The following is a 17517-nucleotide window of genomic DNA, read 5'->3' as shown; positions in this document are numbered from 1 at the left end:
ACTGCCAAAACCTTTCCTTCAAATGCAAATAAAGGTGTGCACTCAGAAAGCTGCTACGCTTTCCTACCAAGGACTGAAAGACGCAGTCGCAGCTTTTGGGAGAAAAGAGAGGAAAAATCCCCCAGGTTCATTATCTCTCTTGTTAAACGGGGCACATAAAATGGTTGCTCTGCCATGTTGTGTAGGCTCCCCAGTGATCTGCACAAAATGAAAATACAGAGGGATGCTGCTGCTTTCTCATGCACCCTTGTAACACACATGGATCAGCCTTCACGCAGCCCACAGCCAAAACCTCGAGGCCAGCAGAGCTGCCACCCCCACATCCTCCAGCACATGTATGCCCCACCATGAACATGTTTAATGTGCCTGCCACACGCTGCCTGTGGAGGCTCAGGCAGAGCAAGCACCGGCGAAGAGGACCTCTGTGCTGCCTACAGGTAGGGCCTCCAAAATCCATGGTGGCTCCTCCGTGCTGCCCAGCAAACAGCAAAGCAGAGCGGCTGGAAGCCAGCTTTAGGTCATCTCCCTACTTCCGCAGCCCTCTGTCCTTCCCCAGTCTGTCCCCAGCATTCCCTTCCGTGACCACCCACCCCTCTGCTGCCTCTGTGTCTCCTGTCCACAGGAATGTGGGCCCCTAGGCTGTGTAAACCTGACATGAAAACTTGGCTATTTTGAGCCACACTTTAAAATTGCGTTTTTTTACTTTTACTTTAAGTTGAAAAGACTAATCATTGTAAAGACAGGTGACAGCTCTACATGCCTTATAAGCTATTCCCCCCTTAAATTTCAGAAGAATTTGTGTCTTGCTAGTACAGGAGCATTGAAAGATGATAAGACAAGGAAACAAAACAAAAAAATCTCAGAAACTATTTTTGGCTTTTCACAAATCAATATTTCCTCTGAAGCAATTGAAGCAGTCAGTAAGCCAAATTCTGCTTTTATCATCACAATTTCCAAGTTTGCACTCTGTGAACAACTGTGTATGGAGTTTATTCTCCCTTCTGCCAGTGAAAGGCTCCACTGGCTACCAAGAAATTATTCCCTGTTTACGATACTGGGAGAGAATATTTGCCTCACTGAAGTCGGTGGAATAACTTTCATTGACTTACATAAGCTGGAAGTTCACCCTCTGAAACTGAAAACCAAGTCTGGACCAAGCATCTGAAAGGATAAAAATCTATAAGCTTTATGGCTGTGTAGAGTGTTATCCCCTGGACACATGGTGAGTTTTGCTATTAATTGCAAAAGATAAAAAATATACGTATCATATAGGGTCCCTGAAAGACTTACTTGGGTGAATAGTACAGATGGAACACAATGCGGTTTTGCATTTATCTGAGAACATTTAGAGCCATGATATATAGTCTATATGACAGACTTCCTTGATGCATAGAGAAAATACAGTTAATTTCTTTGGGTAGGCTAAATTATTTACCAGACCGCTCCAAAGTGTATTGGTAGTAAAACACTATGAAGTATAAGTAACTCTAGACAATCGTGGCGTATGTTAAAAACATTTTTTTTTAAAGGATGTTATTAGGAAAATAAATCTTGAGAATCTGGAAAGGCAGGAGCTTGTCAAGTGAGCATAAGGCTCTGAAGGACTGTGGTCACCCAGTGGATGGAAAGGTCAAATTCCCCAAAGTACCAACCTGTGGGAGCTAGGGACCAAAGTCTCACTTCCAAATTAAATAGGATACTTTGGCACAGGATATAGGATGTAAAGATGGTAAGCTGATTTTTGGAAACTTACCTGACTGGGAAAAAATGGCTGTTTTAGACTAAAACCAAACTAAATGTATGCAGAGTAAAACAATTTCAGAAGATGTCCAAACAAGCCATCATTTTTCCAAGCATTACTTCTTTCTGGCCAAGCCACTAGTGCATTCAACTTAGAAATACAATGTGCTCGTTCCTGCCTCCCACTCCTCAAAAAAGATTGGACCATAAGCTGCTTTTAGAGAAATGCTCTCTGAAGATAAACGTAACTTCTTGTTCCCCATATCTTCCCTTGCTCTTTCTACGGATTCATCACTGAGAAAGGAGAAAATCACGTCTTGATCTAAGGCCCTTTTAAAGCCAGTGGGAATCTTTCTCTGGACATGGTTGGGCACTAACCTGGGCTGGTTTTAAGTTCAAACGGTCTGCTGAAAGATACCTACAATACCTCAGTAGCTTGCCAGCGAGAAACCTGAGAGGAATCGTGGCAGACAGTGGAGGCAGCTCTGCTACTAGGCCAGGGCTAAGATCCTCAGAGGGTGTAAGCTGCTTGGTTGTCTCCTGTTGTGCAATGCAAAGACTGCATGCCACAGTCCCTTTGCTTTGCTGTTATTAGACGTGACTACCGTGCTCCCCATGAAGATCTATGCAGCAGCAACCGTGTTTTATGCCTTAGGTATGATCTCAAGTTAAGCAGAAATGCTAGCCTTTGCAAGATTGTGGATTTTAATTATTTAATTCCATTTCGGTGTTTATTTGAACCATGAATCCAACCACTATGTTTTAAGACCTACTACTTTCTCTAGAAGAGAAAGGCAAGCAGCAGGAAACTGCCATATAGCTACTGTATAATGCACGGGACATTGCAGATGTTAAAGTAGCTCGTTGTTTCTGCATCTGGAACAAGTAGGTCACACACAGTTATTATACACACTGCTGAACATGAAGCAGCCAATACCCGTGTAATGTATGTGAGCTTTCAAACTACCTTTTAGTACTCTGTAGTAGTACGGCATCTTGTTTGCAGATGCTTTCGATGAGAGCAACTGATGGAAGGGGGAAGGGACCCAAAGCTGACTGACCTAATTGCTGGGTGGATTGAGAAGCTGGCAAAATCATTCGTTTCTTTTATGTGTTTTCTTTCTATACTATAATAAAGATAAATATTGATTGTTGGAGCAGTATTGATTACAGGGGTAGTGGTTGATGGCAGCTGCATGATTTGCACAGATATCTTTCATGTACAGTGCAGTCTACTTGCATGAGAAAGCAGTTTCACCATCCTCACGTGTTGTGGATTGCCTGCCTGTTGTACAGGAGCATGCACCCACTATATATATGTATTTATCAGTGATTAGCAGTAAGATATGAAACAAAAGACTGGAACAGTTCACCTTTTTAATACATCTTGAGCGTCTGTTTGCTGTGGGTAAGTGGAGTTTATTGTCTCAGCCATGCAGAAAGAAGCACAGGACGCAAGGGACGTGCTGCAACTCCACCGCCTCCCTTGGGAACACCACCTGGCTGCACGTCACGCAGGAGAGCCTTGTCCCTTCCTTCACCATGCTCAGCATCTCAGGAAGGCTGCCTTTCTGCCCTTCCGGGCCAGGCATCAAACACTTCAGGAAAGCTGCTGCCCTCCCCGGATCCAAGGGTGGAGGAAGTGGGATCTGAGGGACTTCCCTCCTCTGCCCTAGGCATCGAGTGTGCCATGCTGCAGAGCACTGTGCAGCCCATTCGAGGTCAGGCACCTGTGGCCAGGCACGCTGCTGCCTCTCCTCTTCCTCCTGCGGGGAAGGCAGAGGAGAAACCTATAGGGATGGCCTCCTTGGACACTGCCAGGCTGCAGGGCACTCTCTCCCGAGCGTGTTGGACATCTCTGCGTCTCCTTACTGCGAGCAAACTGCATCTCATCCTGGGCAATCCTGCACTTTGAGTCTCTGCTGCTGGCTGACCTTCTGATTTTGAAATTCAAAGGAAAAGCACGCATATCTAACCCCAATTCATCATTCTGATTTTGATTAACTCTACAAGTCAGAGGTTTGTAGGCTTTAATCTTGATTTAAGAAAACACTCCTGTCCTCTCTTCTCTGTGTCTTCCAAAAGGAAATTCAACAGAGGGGTTTTCGCTATTATTTATCTCCCTTCACTTACTTGGACATGTCATGGACCTCTGGAATAGCTGCCCAGTATCCATCCAAACCACGGCTTGCCCAGTGTGGAGTGCTCTTATTTCCTCGGTGGCTCATAAGGAGGAGATTGATACTGGAATCTAGGTTTTTGACGTGGTTATGTACTGACACTAAGCCACTTTAGCAGATGAGCAGGCACTCCATTTGGTGAGTACTATTTATATACAGTGAGTGAGTATTTCATGGATGCTTTTTGGAAGATCTTAGAAACACACCACTGTTCAGAGCGTTACGCTTCATTCTTCATTTCCTTTTAAGTATATCTCTCGGGGTGTTATGTTGAGTAGCCCTGTCTTACAAAATCAATTATTCCTTAGGCAGCTCAGAAATAAAACCCAAAGTAAGCAACACCAAATGTCTAATTTACCAATAGATTGCAATCCAGTGCTAAAGAGCATAGCCACTGCCCTGCTTTAAATATTCATGAAGCTCACTGGTGCAAAATGCATTAAAGGTGGGAATAATGCCAGTAATACACGATCTTCTTAGTGACAAGAAGCTTTCACATATTAAAGTAGCAAGATGTTAAAGACTTTCAATTGAACAGTCTTTGTTTTTAACCCAGAGAAAGAGATTCACTAATGGAATGCCAAATTGCATTCACTCTTGTGATATTAGACTGCAGAATGGCATAATAATATATGCGTGTTTTACCATGCCTCAGAAAACCTGTTATTACAGACGGTTCTTTTCTGCCTTTTCTTCATACTTTCCAGAAAATGTTCACACACGTATCTTAGCCCTTCGAGATGTCTATTATGTGGCAAAACCCTACCAAAATCCCAGGAGTCTAGCCATTAACAGATTGGTTTTAAGCAAATAAAACGATTTTAAAATAATGGTGACACACTACAATAGCACAATTCAGCTGAGTGACAATTGGCAATGAATAACAACAAAAAAAGAGTTAAACCAGAGACAAGGGACTGCAAAATAACAGACTGTGGCAATGCAGAATAATGTTAATTGTCGCTTTAAATCATCAGCAGCCCAACCACATCTGCTATCACACCTGTGCTCTCTCCTCTGATCTACTCTGACACCCTAGAAATATCAGGCAAACAGCCAGCCTCACATCTCCAGCTCTCTAAGGTCTGGCTCTGCTGCCAATGTGCATCCCCATTACCTAGAGTGGACTGGACACAGATCCTGCACCCTCCTGATGGATAGGGAACACCGCTAGTGCTGGGCTTCTCACCCCGTAGCAGCAGCTCTGGGGCTGCTGGGAACCCTGACCTCATTTGGACTTTTAGAAACCTCATCAGCTGGCCGAGATAACCAGAGGAGCCCTGCTTACATCTGAAATTAGACAGGTGTAAAAGCATTGATTGAATAATAAACTGGAATTTCGTTTCCCATTTAATTTAAGGGCATTTTCTGCACACCGAATCTTTGCAGGGAGAGGGGGGAAGTGCACCAAGATATAACTATCTGGTGCCAAACACGGAAATTCAATTAATGTACATTTGAAAGAGGGATCTAGGTTCCCCATACATGGCCTGCTTTTATTCCAGAAATAAGACTAACAAAGAACTAACACCCGGAAGGCTCATTTTTTAGAAAGACACTTATCCACGACTAATCAAGGGGCAGGGACAGGAAAGCGGAGCTCTGTTGTGGCGTATGAAGTTGTTTACTTCAAAGCGGACCTTTAACAGGCTTTGCACGGTCTTTTTACTTCTGGTTGGAAATCTGCTTTACTGCCTTTTAACATCTTCCCAGCAAATGCCCTTCCCTGCTTCCCACCCCGAGAAGCATCTTCCCCTGCAGAACGACTACCTGTCAATAAAGATTGAGAACTTCAGCTGCTGCAGTTATTCCGCTGCTCTGTATAAGCCAAGCTGTTTCAAAGGGGAGGAATTAGTTGCAGAAGCTGTAGTGGGAACGTTACTGGGGTAAGTTGGATCCGGCTCTTTTATCGAGCTATTTCTGGAAAAAAATAAACACTGCTACACGGTACTTGTGATTAATAATGTTATCTGGTAGCTAATTTTATTCCTCGCCCCTCTCTTCTGCTGCCTTCCAACTTGAAAGTGCACTTTATTATGAAAACATGAGCATCAGACTGTGGATTTTGATATATTAATTTAACCATCATTTTGTTTCAACACCGCACCACCAAACTCTCAAGGATAACTGGTCAAGGAGACAGCAAAAATCCTGACACCAGAAGTAATTTCCTTAAACAAAGTCAAAATTAAGCACTTTCATCCATGCAAATCTCTTTGCGTTATTGCAAACCTGTAACCAAGATACATCTTGTTCCTGTTTTTTAACACAACAATTTCTTTTGATAACTGGAAACAGAGCAAGACTTCTGTGGCTTGTTTGCTTGGTATTTTTTAAAGACTAGAACAAGAGGTTATTAGAAGCTTAGAAAGACCAAACCAAAATGAGCACAAATGGATCACCATATTCCTAAGCTGCTGCAGAAATGTTTATAATGTCATGCCTGACCAATATCACATGGATGCCCTGTGTGGATGAAGTCAGCTGCCCAACACTGGTCCCAATTATCATGTTCATCATTCATTCATTCATTCATTCCCCTCTGCTCCATTCTTACTGTCCAAGTTGAAGTTTGGGCAATAGTGCCTTCCTGATATCTCACTGCCCAGCTTCTCTATCCATCCTCTAACTGCTGTCAGCCCTCAGCTTCAGAAGCATCATTCAGATCAAAAGCTCTAACATTTGCATGATTATTTTGTTGTCTCTCTAAGTTTATATTAATTACTTAGAAATATGAGGCTTGCTATAAAGGCAGCCTTAGAAGTACAGCTCTGTGAATAGCTGCTTTTTGATCTACATTGGCTGTTCCAAAATCATGATGAAATGATTAGTTTAAAGTTGACTTACTATGAAGTATTTGCATAGTATCTAGGCAAATTGAAAAATTCAGAAAAATATTCTGAGTAGATAGAATTATTTCCCTTCAGCTTATGTGATTAAGGTTTAAAACAAATGAACAAACAAGAAGATTTTAAAAACCTCTTTTTAAAAATAAAAAATAAATCTCCATTGAGAAAATGCTTGAATGTACACTCTATTTACTTCAAATGTTTGAGGGTTAGATCTTTGACTCCAGCAACTAGAAAAAAGCGAGACAGATTTTCCACATTTCTAATGCCACACATGACTTAACATGATGATAATATTAATGATACTTTTTAACCAGAAAAGCTGTAGGTCAATTACTTTTCCCAATTCTATTTTTATCAAAGAATAAAGCTGTAAAACCCCAGATGGAGTAACATAAGTTGTAACTGCAACAAAATGGATAACAGTGTTTCTGGACTTTTTCTAAATTGTGCATGTTCAAGAATTATAAACCAATCTGTTTTATACATTTTTTTTAGAGTAATAACCACCTCAGTCACTGTCAGATGAATCTCTGGGTGCAGAAAATTGAATATCCAATATTTTAAATGCTTTCTAACTCACAGTATATTTCAATAATACAACATTCATTAAAATAGAAGAGTAGACCAAGTTACTGTACCAAACATCCTCTGCATCTTCGTCACACTCTGCCCCAAACTGGCAAATGTCACAGGTCGATGTCTCTTTTTGATTGGTTTCACCTGAGCCTTCATTGACTGTTTGATGGAAAGCAGAAGAATACACATTAGTAAAGACAGCACCGTAGCAAAGCACTTCTCTTTCTCTAGAAAAATCTATTCACCGTGTTAGCTTAATGCGCTGCTCATAAAGGTGATGCTTGGCCAACAGACAGCGTTTCTGAATGGGACCTACACAGAGATTTCCTTGTTGTCCTGTGAGAAATTCCCTGGGTTATGGAGTGAAAAGGAAAAGCGGAGAAAAGCCCTTCCTCTTCCTTCTCCCTTCAAACACTGACTCCTTCCAGCTGCATCTTTGGAGGTCTGTATCACCACTGAGCCTCACTGCCTTGTTCCCGGGAAAATAATTGAGGCGCACTGACAGCATCACCCGCTGCCTTGTGTCCTTTACAGGTGAAGGCCTTGAGAGGCACCCACGGGAACGCTTTCCTCAAAAATATTTTGAAAGCACCTGCCGCCTGGTACAATTTTATCCACTCCAAAAACAAAACGTTTTTCTCTCCAGAAGTATTGCTGCGAGCCCCAAGGACCAGTTATCCCTGGCAGGAAAGATTTAGTGCTATCCAGAGGAGGGGACAATCTCCAGCACGGGTACGGAAATCTATCCAAACCTCCTTTCATTTCCGAAGCATCATTATTTTTCCAAAGGCCCCTGCAGCACAATGCTCTCCAAAAGTCCCAAGCAGTGCAGAGACAAAGCTCCACGGAGCAGCGTCCTTGCTCCACGCACCACGTGGAGAGCCCTGCATGCTGACCATGGCACAAGTCAGGTGAGATGTGGTGACTTGTAGCAAAAAACAACAAACCAAGTGAATCCCACAAGTCCCCAACTGGCTTTTGCCATCCAGTGCTGCTGTGCTTTGCTTCTGGTGCTCCCAGCCTACTTGCAAAGAGCACCTAAAACCAGGCGGCCCCGCTGCTGCTGCGGCATAACCTTTGTAAAGCAGGAACAGCCCACCTGAATTCTGCATCTAAGGGCACCAAGAAGAGGGTTTGTTCAAAGAGCCTCAAGAGGCGTTATCTACATTTGTACACAAGTATACAAGCACCTTTTGACATCTTTCAAAAGGGGCTGCTTTCTATCAAGACTCTACCTAGCGATATCCTTGCAGAATAATTAAGCCAGCCCAGACTTCAGGTATCCATCAGCTTTGACGGATGCTGTTATCTGCAGATATGTTCCCTGCAGCATCACCCTTTCATTCCTCTCTTCCATTTGGAGTCAGCACTGCAGTGTGGGTTTACTGCATGTTTTGGCCCAGCCAGCTGAAGCTGTGGACACACTGAAGCGTGTTGGTCACCAGTAACACCGATGGGACAAACTGACTGCCTGATGTGCGTTTACTGCAGGAGAGCATTAACCGGAGACTTTCAGGTTGGAGTGCTCTGAATTGAATAGGCTGCTTTTGTTAGGTACTCAGGAAAGAACAAGAGGCACAAGCTTTCACAAAGCATTTGGAGGAGAAAGGGTTTTTGCCTCTAAAAGAGAAACTGTGACCCCAATCCCCATTTTCCAACACACCTGCTTTCATACCCTGGATGAGTTATTTAGCCTCTGCCCTGTTCCCTGCTTTGTAAAATGGGAAAAAATGACATTTTCTGATGATCATAAAAGGAAAAAAGAAGAGGTTTTGCCCTATTTGTAGAAGTCTGCTCATCTTTACATCTATAATGTTCATCTGCAGAAAGAAAAGGGGAAACTCAGAAAACACACTTTGGATTTTCGTTCTACTGCAGGCTTTGTAGGGAGGGTCTGAGATGTGTGTTTTCTCTGTCCTTCAGTGACTGAGGAACTTGCTAGGCTCGCATCTTGTACGAGCTGATGTACAAGAGCGGACAGGGTGTCTGAGTGCCGTTGCCTCACACCATTAGCATCTCCATGGGCCACGTGTGTGATCCTGAACCTACTGCACTGGGGAGCTCACGCTGCTGCTGCGGTACAGCTCCTCCCCACTTCTCTGCAGCTGCATCCATGCCCGGGTTTTTCATTGATTCTCCCCTCCCCCTCCCCCCATTTTTTTTAATATATATAGAAATCTTTTTCTGGAGAGACAACTTTGACAGCCATTCTTGGCAGAGGATTTCCAGTGGCTAAGATATTAGGCAGGAAACACGATCTGGATTTATCAAGTCACATTGCTTCTCTGTGCCACAGTTCCTCTATCTGTAAAAGGGGAACAGAGTATTTGGCAGACTCCCTGGGAGCTGTAATGAATAACTGTACAAAGGGACCCATGGGCAGAAGACTTCTTGTGACTGCCAGGCACTCTTTACCTACCAGGAATATGACAACTGCTCCAATCCACGGGAGTGAGAACATGTTCTTAAGGAAAGGAGCAATCATTTCTTTATTTTGTTATTTTGCAAATCACTTCCCTCATAATTAAAAACATATAATTAAAACCACTTCCTTTTAATTAAAAGCAGGCGCCCTATTTTTTCCCTCCCTGTAATGTTTCTACTTATAATAACCTAGCAGGATTGGTTTGACCAGGGACTTCACACGGGTCCGCACTGCTAATTGAGCAAAATAGCTACTTAAGTCATTAAAATACGTAATTTGAAAGATTCAGTAGTTTGAATAGAAGGAACTGATTTCAATGGGAACATCCAAACTAAGGCACAACGCAGTTCTGAATTTCCACGAGAAAATAACAGGTAACCCACCCATGTTTTATAAAGAAGCTCTGCATCCAGCACGCCAATGTACACGCTCTCATTACATGTCCACGCATGCAGCAGCCTTCATTAAAAAACATAGCTGTTTCTCTCTCCCTCTCTCCTCTGTCCTCAGTATCTACAGATAATATTATTATTTACATTTCCTTAAGGTGTGTTTTCTCTTCCTACACAAACATACATACCCGCATGAGAGCCCCCATCCACAGACTAACGGATGCAGAGGTTTGTTTTCTGCATGCTGTGCAGGTAAGTGCCTTGATAAATCTGGGCATCTTAGAGTTATTTTCCCAATATTCCCTGCTGCTTCTTAGCTTGAGGACTAGTGGATGCTTATTTTCTAAGGATACTCTTTTTCCTTTTTTATTCCTGGCTGCACTTGCTTTCATATCTCAACTGAAAAAAAAATGTTAGTGGGAATAATACAGATTCTGGATTCCTCTTGCTACAAATAAAACCAGTACGATTCTTTGTTCTCACACAAGTTAAAAAGTTCTCATATTAGCAACCGTTGAGGTTTAACACCAGGACCCTGCCTGAACGTGGCAGGCTCCCGGGGAGCTAATTGCTGAAGCCCACTGCTTATTACTCACGCAGCTGAGACATGTTAAGCTGCAAGTTCCTATTTGTCTTAGCAAGATTAGCAACTTGCAGAGTTCAAGGGAATGCGCTAACATGGGTTAGCAGGTCACTAACATTATCTGAAAGTCACTTCAGAGACTATCTCACTCTGCTAAGCAATACAAATTCTTTAGCTGGGACACAATTTACAGAGTCAATGGGCTGTGGTAACCACAACAGCTCCTGTTTAAATCATTTGGTCCTTTTCTGGCATTCTCACTGCACTCAGATCAGATAGTCGTGATTTCCGAAACATCTGTATTGTTTGCAAGCCATACAAGAAAGAAACCGCCTTTGAGAGATGTTGCTTTGCTTCTGTAGGTGAAAAACTAGATTGAAAGTATCATCGGTACATCGCTCTGACTCTGATTATCTCCTGTAGTATCAGGAGAAATCCAGAAGCCTCAGCCTGGCCACCCCTGTAGGTACCTCTTTTTTCTCTTCATACTTCCATCTCTTTGAGTCAAGAGTCTTCTTTCTATAGGTGCTGCAACCCTGGCTATAGGCACGGCTTCCCAGACACACTCTGCTAGGAACTGATGACTGGTGGTTTATCTGTTTTAACAAAAGAACACCAGAATATCTGTGCTGGAGCTTCTGGATAAACTAGCTCAGTGCCTTTCCAAGACACTCCAGGGACGTCCAAGGTGGAATGGAATTAAACTCTTTGCAAGTTCCAGAAAAGGCGCTCAAATGGGGTCATTAGGACTATGCAGAGCAGCTCACGGTCTTGATCTGAGACACATGGCGGCACCTATTTCCTAAATGACACAAGGACACACTCACAACTTGCCTGATCAATCATACTGTGAGGAGTTGAAGAGGAACGAGGAGTTGGTGAGCCATGAGGGAGAGAGGCACTTGGGTGGCACCCTCAGCTAAACACTCATCTCGCTTGGCTAAAACCCTTCCACATACATGTCTCTGAAGGCAACAGGGAAACTCAGGGGAGTCTTAGTTCAGTTTTCATAGGCCTTTGTAGGACTACTACTATTATTACAATAATCCTTATTCGATGTATTTTAACTTTACTGGAGAACAACAACAAAAAGTATTAAACATCATAATCACAAGCTTGAATATACAAAAATATTAGTATAAAAATTGCTATGATTTTTGTTTTGGTATTATGCAGTATTTCTTTGGTTGATGCGATCAGATGTAAGCTGATTGCAATCCCTGAGCAGGCATGACCTTCTTGCTTTCATCATGCTTAATCCTGACCAAAAACTGTGGGATTGCCTCAGCAGAGTGCTGAGCCCAAGCTAACACACCTTGGGCTTCCTAGCCAACATGTTTGCATGACCCAGCATCTGCAGGAATTCACTACGTAAAGACACCCTAAGTCAGGTTTTTATGCCTACTGCAGTCCATGTGCTGCACATCTCCATATGCAACCCAACTAGCAAGTAGTTGTAAGGACAGCCCAGTCCATCACAACCTCTCTTTCCCTAACTGCAAAAATGTCTCCTGTCAGGGCGGGTTTTTACAGATTAACTTTGCACTACGGCAATTATAAGTAACAACTGTTAGCATTCTGGTCACGTGCAGAAATTACGACAGAATTAATACTTGACTACTAGACTTGTCACAGCCAGATGTCTTTGCTCTTGCTGAAAGAAGAACTTCAAATGAAATTGCTCTAGATCACTCTAACAGGATATCCACTAGTTTTTAGCTATAAAATCTAGGCAATAACAAGAATCACATGAAGATGAGGGGCAATGGCTGTTTTTGTGTTTTGGAACGGAAGACAACATGCAAATTAAAATGTGGAGGAGGAGAAGGATGATAATCTTCAGAGCAGCTAAGGTGATCCTGTCACATGCTGCAGTCTGAACGGGATTGCTCTGGACAGGTGACAAGGAAGAGCAGAGAACGTGAGAAAGCTCTGAGAAACAAGGGCAGAGAACCAGGAGAATTTACTAAATGTGTTAGAACAAACACTACCTGCACCTCCACCGAACAGCTAAAAACACCTCACGGACGAGGCCAATAAAAGCCCAGATGCTGCAAGTGACTTCTTTCTAATCAATAAGTCTTTTTTCCTGAAAGCATTAGCTCAGTCAAAACCTGCAAAGTGAGAAAAATGAAGGGTGTGAAGCAGGGGGTGGACTCACGAATGGCTCTGCTCTCGAAGCCTGGCAGAGGCTCAGAACGACATTATGGTCAAAATGAAAAGAAAATGGTCTACTGTGTCAGTAATAAATCCCAGCTCTGACACGTCTTGTTCTGCTTTACTCCTGCTGTCTGGCTCCATCTCAATAAATACAAATTTACTATCTCTCTTTCACACACACAAACATGCTGGGGAAATTACTTATTGCATGAGGAAACAGCGTCTCTGCCCGGCTCAGGACCTGACTCAGAACTTCTCAAGGAGACCCGAAATATTCTCCCCCATGTCAACAGGCGCTGACTGCATCGGTTTCTCCATGCCACCAAGGGTCACTCCTTGAAATCACCTCTCCACCATCGATGGGCAGGTTATTTAAGCAGTGCCAAGCTTGTGCCATAGCTGAGCTGGATGCCCATAAAACCTGGTCATGTTTTGCAGGGCTTATACTGCTTTGGGTCCTGCTTTGGGTGCCTTCACGTTGCCATTCCCAGCTGGGAAAGGTTGGTGGGCTGAGTTCAGCACGATGCACATACCTAGCGAGGTTTTCAGGGTGGAACTAGATGTATCCAGCCAGCTTGGACTGCTGATAAAGTCTGTTCTTATCTTCTTGCTAAAGACCATGCAGATACAGCCAGGCACTGCTTTGATGCCAATCAGATTCAATTTGCAGTGTTTTCCAGCTCTCATATATCTGCTGTGACTCTCAGGTTATATATTTTCTTAAACTCACAGCTGGTGGATTATCTCAATGTAGAAAGATCTAGTTTCTACATGTATTTGTTTTGAAAGGTATGACTAAGCTTTAGGGCTGTGGAGAAAAAGCTTGTGAGCACAATAAATGCCAGAAACTATCAAGTTTATCATTTTTGAAACTCATTATTTTTATGGGGCTGATTCACGTTTTCGCAGTCATGTGCAATGCTGTGTTTATGCTGAACAGGAAAAAAGCACTTCTGAACCAGAGCTCGCGCTGTGCTGAGCTCCCCTGCACTTTGTGCTACCAGCTCTGAGTCTACCATGGATACAGTATAATTTGTACAAGAAAACAGAGCCTGAGATGTGCCTCGAGTTCAGTCAATAACTAGTGTAAAAATTGCTTTGCATTATCTCTGAGCACTGCTGCTCTCTCCGGTTCCATCTTTATTTTTTACCTCCTATCTTGCTTTCTGTCATGCCTTTCTTCCCATGATCTTTCGGCTTCTTTCCTTTCCCCAACTTTTCAGTTTCCTTTCGATATAGAAACCAAGCTGTAATCTCTAAGATTTTCACTAAATGACACAAAAAGCATTCAGAGAAAACCAGAGACAAGCACCCAGCCACTCACCAGCTACCTCCCATGAGCTCAACACAAGGTGTCCTTTGGCTAATGCCGAGGAGTAAAGCCTCTGGTGGCCTTCTGCTGGCTGCCCACTACATGGATGACCGGACACGAGATGACAGGACACTCACGGTTATTATCAGGCTTTCGGCACCTACCTGGGAGCCTCACTGTTGACCAAACCCCAGTTTGGGATGATCCTGAGTAAACTCATCTTTGGCTTTTCCTTTTATTTACACATGCCTGTCTGAGCTTAGCGACTTGAACAAAGGAGTCTGATGAAATAATGGGAGAATTACGATTTACAATTTCCACTTCACCTCCTCTATACTGAATAATAAGAAAATGGCTTAACAATACACATACTTGGTTTCAGAGGAGCGGAATTGCTCCTCTGCATCTATCTGATTGCAGTTCTCTCCTTTCAACGGGCACAACTGGAGGTCTCCAAGAGCACCTGGGTCAGGACACGACCCCCTACAGACCTCTGTAGGGACTTGCCTGTATTTGCACAACTGTTGCCAGGACGGAATGCATTCAATTCTTATTCAAAGTTTATTTATTCTAAATAAACAGTATTTGCTTGTTTCTGTCTCATGCATATCCCTGCTGCTCCCACAGTGCATTTGGTAAAAAATTAAATACGATTAGTTGAGGCCAGTTTCTCCTAGCAAATATCTCTAATGGCATTTCAAAAGGAATGGCTCATTGAATAAAATCCTATTGTAAGCTTTTTGAATGCTGACATGAAACAGCTGTGATTATTGCACCCTTGTGTGGTCCCTCTACAAAATTTGATGTTTGCCTGGTGCATGTGGGATGCCAACATCTCAGATTTATGAAGGTGTACTATGACCAGCACTGACAGTATTTGCCAGCTTGAGGAAGAGGAGGTTCATTTAATTTTGCCAAGAGCTTCCTCTCATAAACAGCATTGAGCAAAAAGCCAAATAGCACGTGGGGACTATTCATCTTTGCCTTGCATTAATTTAATTTTAAAGAGAAATCACTTCCTTGCAGGAGAATTTAAGGAATAGATGCAGCTTGTTGTAAACATGCCTGTGATGCTGCCAAACCTTTTGTGGCACCAGTCCCTGCTCTCATGTATTCCAATATGCCCAACAGCGCGAACAAAGCAACCGAGTGGACATGCCCACAGCTGGATGGATGCAATACGACGGGTCACCAATCAAGGCTGTTATTAAAGGGCCGGGGAGGAGATTACTATAGTCCTAATTGCATGGACCAGATGATCCATCAGAATGGAGGAGAAACAGAAAAAGATGTCTGATTCCTCCCTCAGGTAGACTAGCCTGGCTGCACAGATCATTAAACCCCGGCGCTGTGTCAAGGGAGATGGGAAGCTGCAGTTCAGGAACATAGCCAATATCATAACACCTTTCTTACTGTCAGGAAAATATTCCTCAGAGGCTACCCAGAAGGAGGATCAAGCCTGAGCTTTTTGAGGCCAACTGGCCCTATGTGCCAGAAGGGAGGGGAGCCGGCCAGGCTTAAAACCCCCTTCACCCCTTCTGCAGATTGCCAAGGGGGCCCCAAACATCCTTTCTACAACTGCCCTTAGAGCAAGTTCCAGTGAGCAGCAGACACCAGTTCAGTTGGAGGAACACGAATCAGCAGTGCCTTCTTCTGCGTGGGAAGATGTCAGACGTAAACCACAGAAATTACCTGCCCGTGCTTTCCCTGACCCCAGTCAAGAATTCACATCCAGCCTGAGATCCTATACACTTACTCATTCTAGGCAGGGAGGAACTTGGATCTCTGAATTTAAAGAAACTCGGTGGGGGAAAAAAAAAAGGGGGGGAAAAAAAAAAGAAGGAAGGATCCAAACTATGGTTTCACAAAGCCTATAATAAGGAAGCCCAAAATGGGTGATGTGACTTTCCAGGACTTCTTGCACTGAAAAGTGCTTTTGCCAGCTTCCTGCCTGGTGGAAAGATTAACAGAAGACTTGAATTTGAAACTGTATAGCTACTCAGCTTTCAAGAATCTGAATGAAAGGAACAAAGATAAAGCCTAAAAGAGCTGTCTAGCATTCATTTGGTGACTACTTCAGTTTTAAGGTCTTTGTTGCTTTGCTATTGATTTAAGTCTGTGTATCCTTTTGAATATTAGTATGGCTAGCAAGATAGCAACATCATACATAAAAATGTTCTTTATTCCAGAACAGATGAAACTCCCAGTGGTAAAAGAAGATTTAGGCATCTCTGAAGATTTCTTATCACTGTGCAACATAACTCTCTAATGGTTCAGTGCCTTGGAGGGTCATCTGAGATCACTTATCACATAAATCAAATAGGTGGCAGGCTATAAGAGCGGAAGCCTATAGCAATTTCATGTCTTTGCTTGCAGACATCAAATCTATCTTTTAGGCAGACTATAGAGGAGATAATATGCCACTCCATTTAAGCCATTGAAGAAACCCAAATCTGGGTATTAACCAATTTTACAAAGCTGCTTCCAGTCTTGACTGAACCACAATTATCTTGGGTTTTAAATACTAAAATGTGGCCCAGAGAAGCTGGGCCTGCTTCTAACTTACACAAAGGCTTCCGTAAATCACTGGCAATGGAAGGTGGTGTCAGAGTGAGCGAAAGTCCAATTTATTTTAGGTCCATTTACATAATCAGGGTGGTGTAAAGTGGCTCTACGGTAAAAATGAGCTGGGCCTACCTTTCACTGAACTTGAGAAGAGAGTGGTTTTCTTCATCCGCTCCACTTTTCTTCTGATTTATATTAATTTCTGTATGTTTCTGTGGTGCTCGTGCAGGTTAGCCACGTGTAGCCCGGGGGCTGAGCAGCGGAGGAGGCACATGACAAGCTCACACTCCGTAATGGGGCCTCAGAAGGAAACCAGCAGCCAAAAACTGTGCTCAGCAAGGCTGTACCCTCTTGGATGGGAGCCACCAGAGATGGGTTTTCAGCTGCTTCTTCCCCCACCAGCTCCATCATCAGCCTGTATGCAAACAGCAGGCCCCAATCCCCCCCAGTCCACTTCCTGGCCCAGAATAATTCCAGATTTCTGCAGGCACACTCCCTGCTCTTTCGTTTTCACCTCTGAGCTGAATCTCTAAACTTTCACAATCAGGGCTCATCCCTGTGTTTGCTTGTGCTCTGTAAGTGAAGGTAGTATGAGGGGGACTGCAGAGTTTCTCAGTGCTGCAGAAGATACAGTATTTATGCAACACAGATCCCATCTTTTAGGTAACCTTGTCCTTCAACAAATACAAATACATGTTACAGCAGTTAACGGTGTGAAAACGTCCAGCACTA

General features: G+C 43.3%; 1 protein-coding gene across 1 annotated transcript in view; it reads right to left on the bottom strand.

The window, feature by feature from the left end:
* TMEFF2 (transmembrane protein with EGF like and two follistatin like domains 2) overlaps window positions 1-17517 on the bottom strand; it is a 119058-nt gene that overhangs the window by 38937 nt on the left and 62604 nt on the right. The window contains exon 5 of the mRNA XM_035536883.2: window positions 7411-7507. Coding sequence (XP_035392776.1) covers window positions 7411-7507 — 97 coding nt within the window. The remainder of the gene's footprint in view (window positions 1-7410; window positions 7508-17517) is intronic.

This window comes from Cygnus atratus, chromosome 6 (assembly GCF_013377495.2).
Source record: "Cygnus atratus isolate AKBS03 ecotype Queensland, Australia chromosome 6, CAtr_DNAZoo_HiC_assembly, whole genome shotgun sequence".
Classification (NCBI taxonomy): Eukaryota; Metazoa; Chordata; class Aves; order Anseriformes; family Anatidae; genus Cygnus; species Cygnus atratus.
Note: the sequence above shows the minus strand (reverse complement) of the source record. Positions and strands in the feature narration are given on the sequence as shown.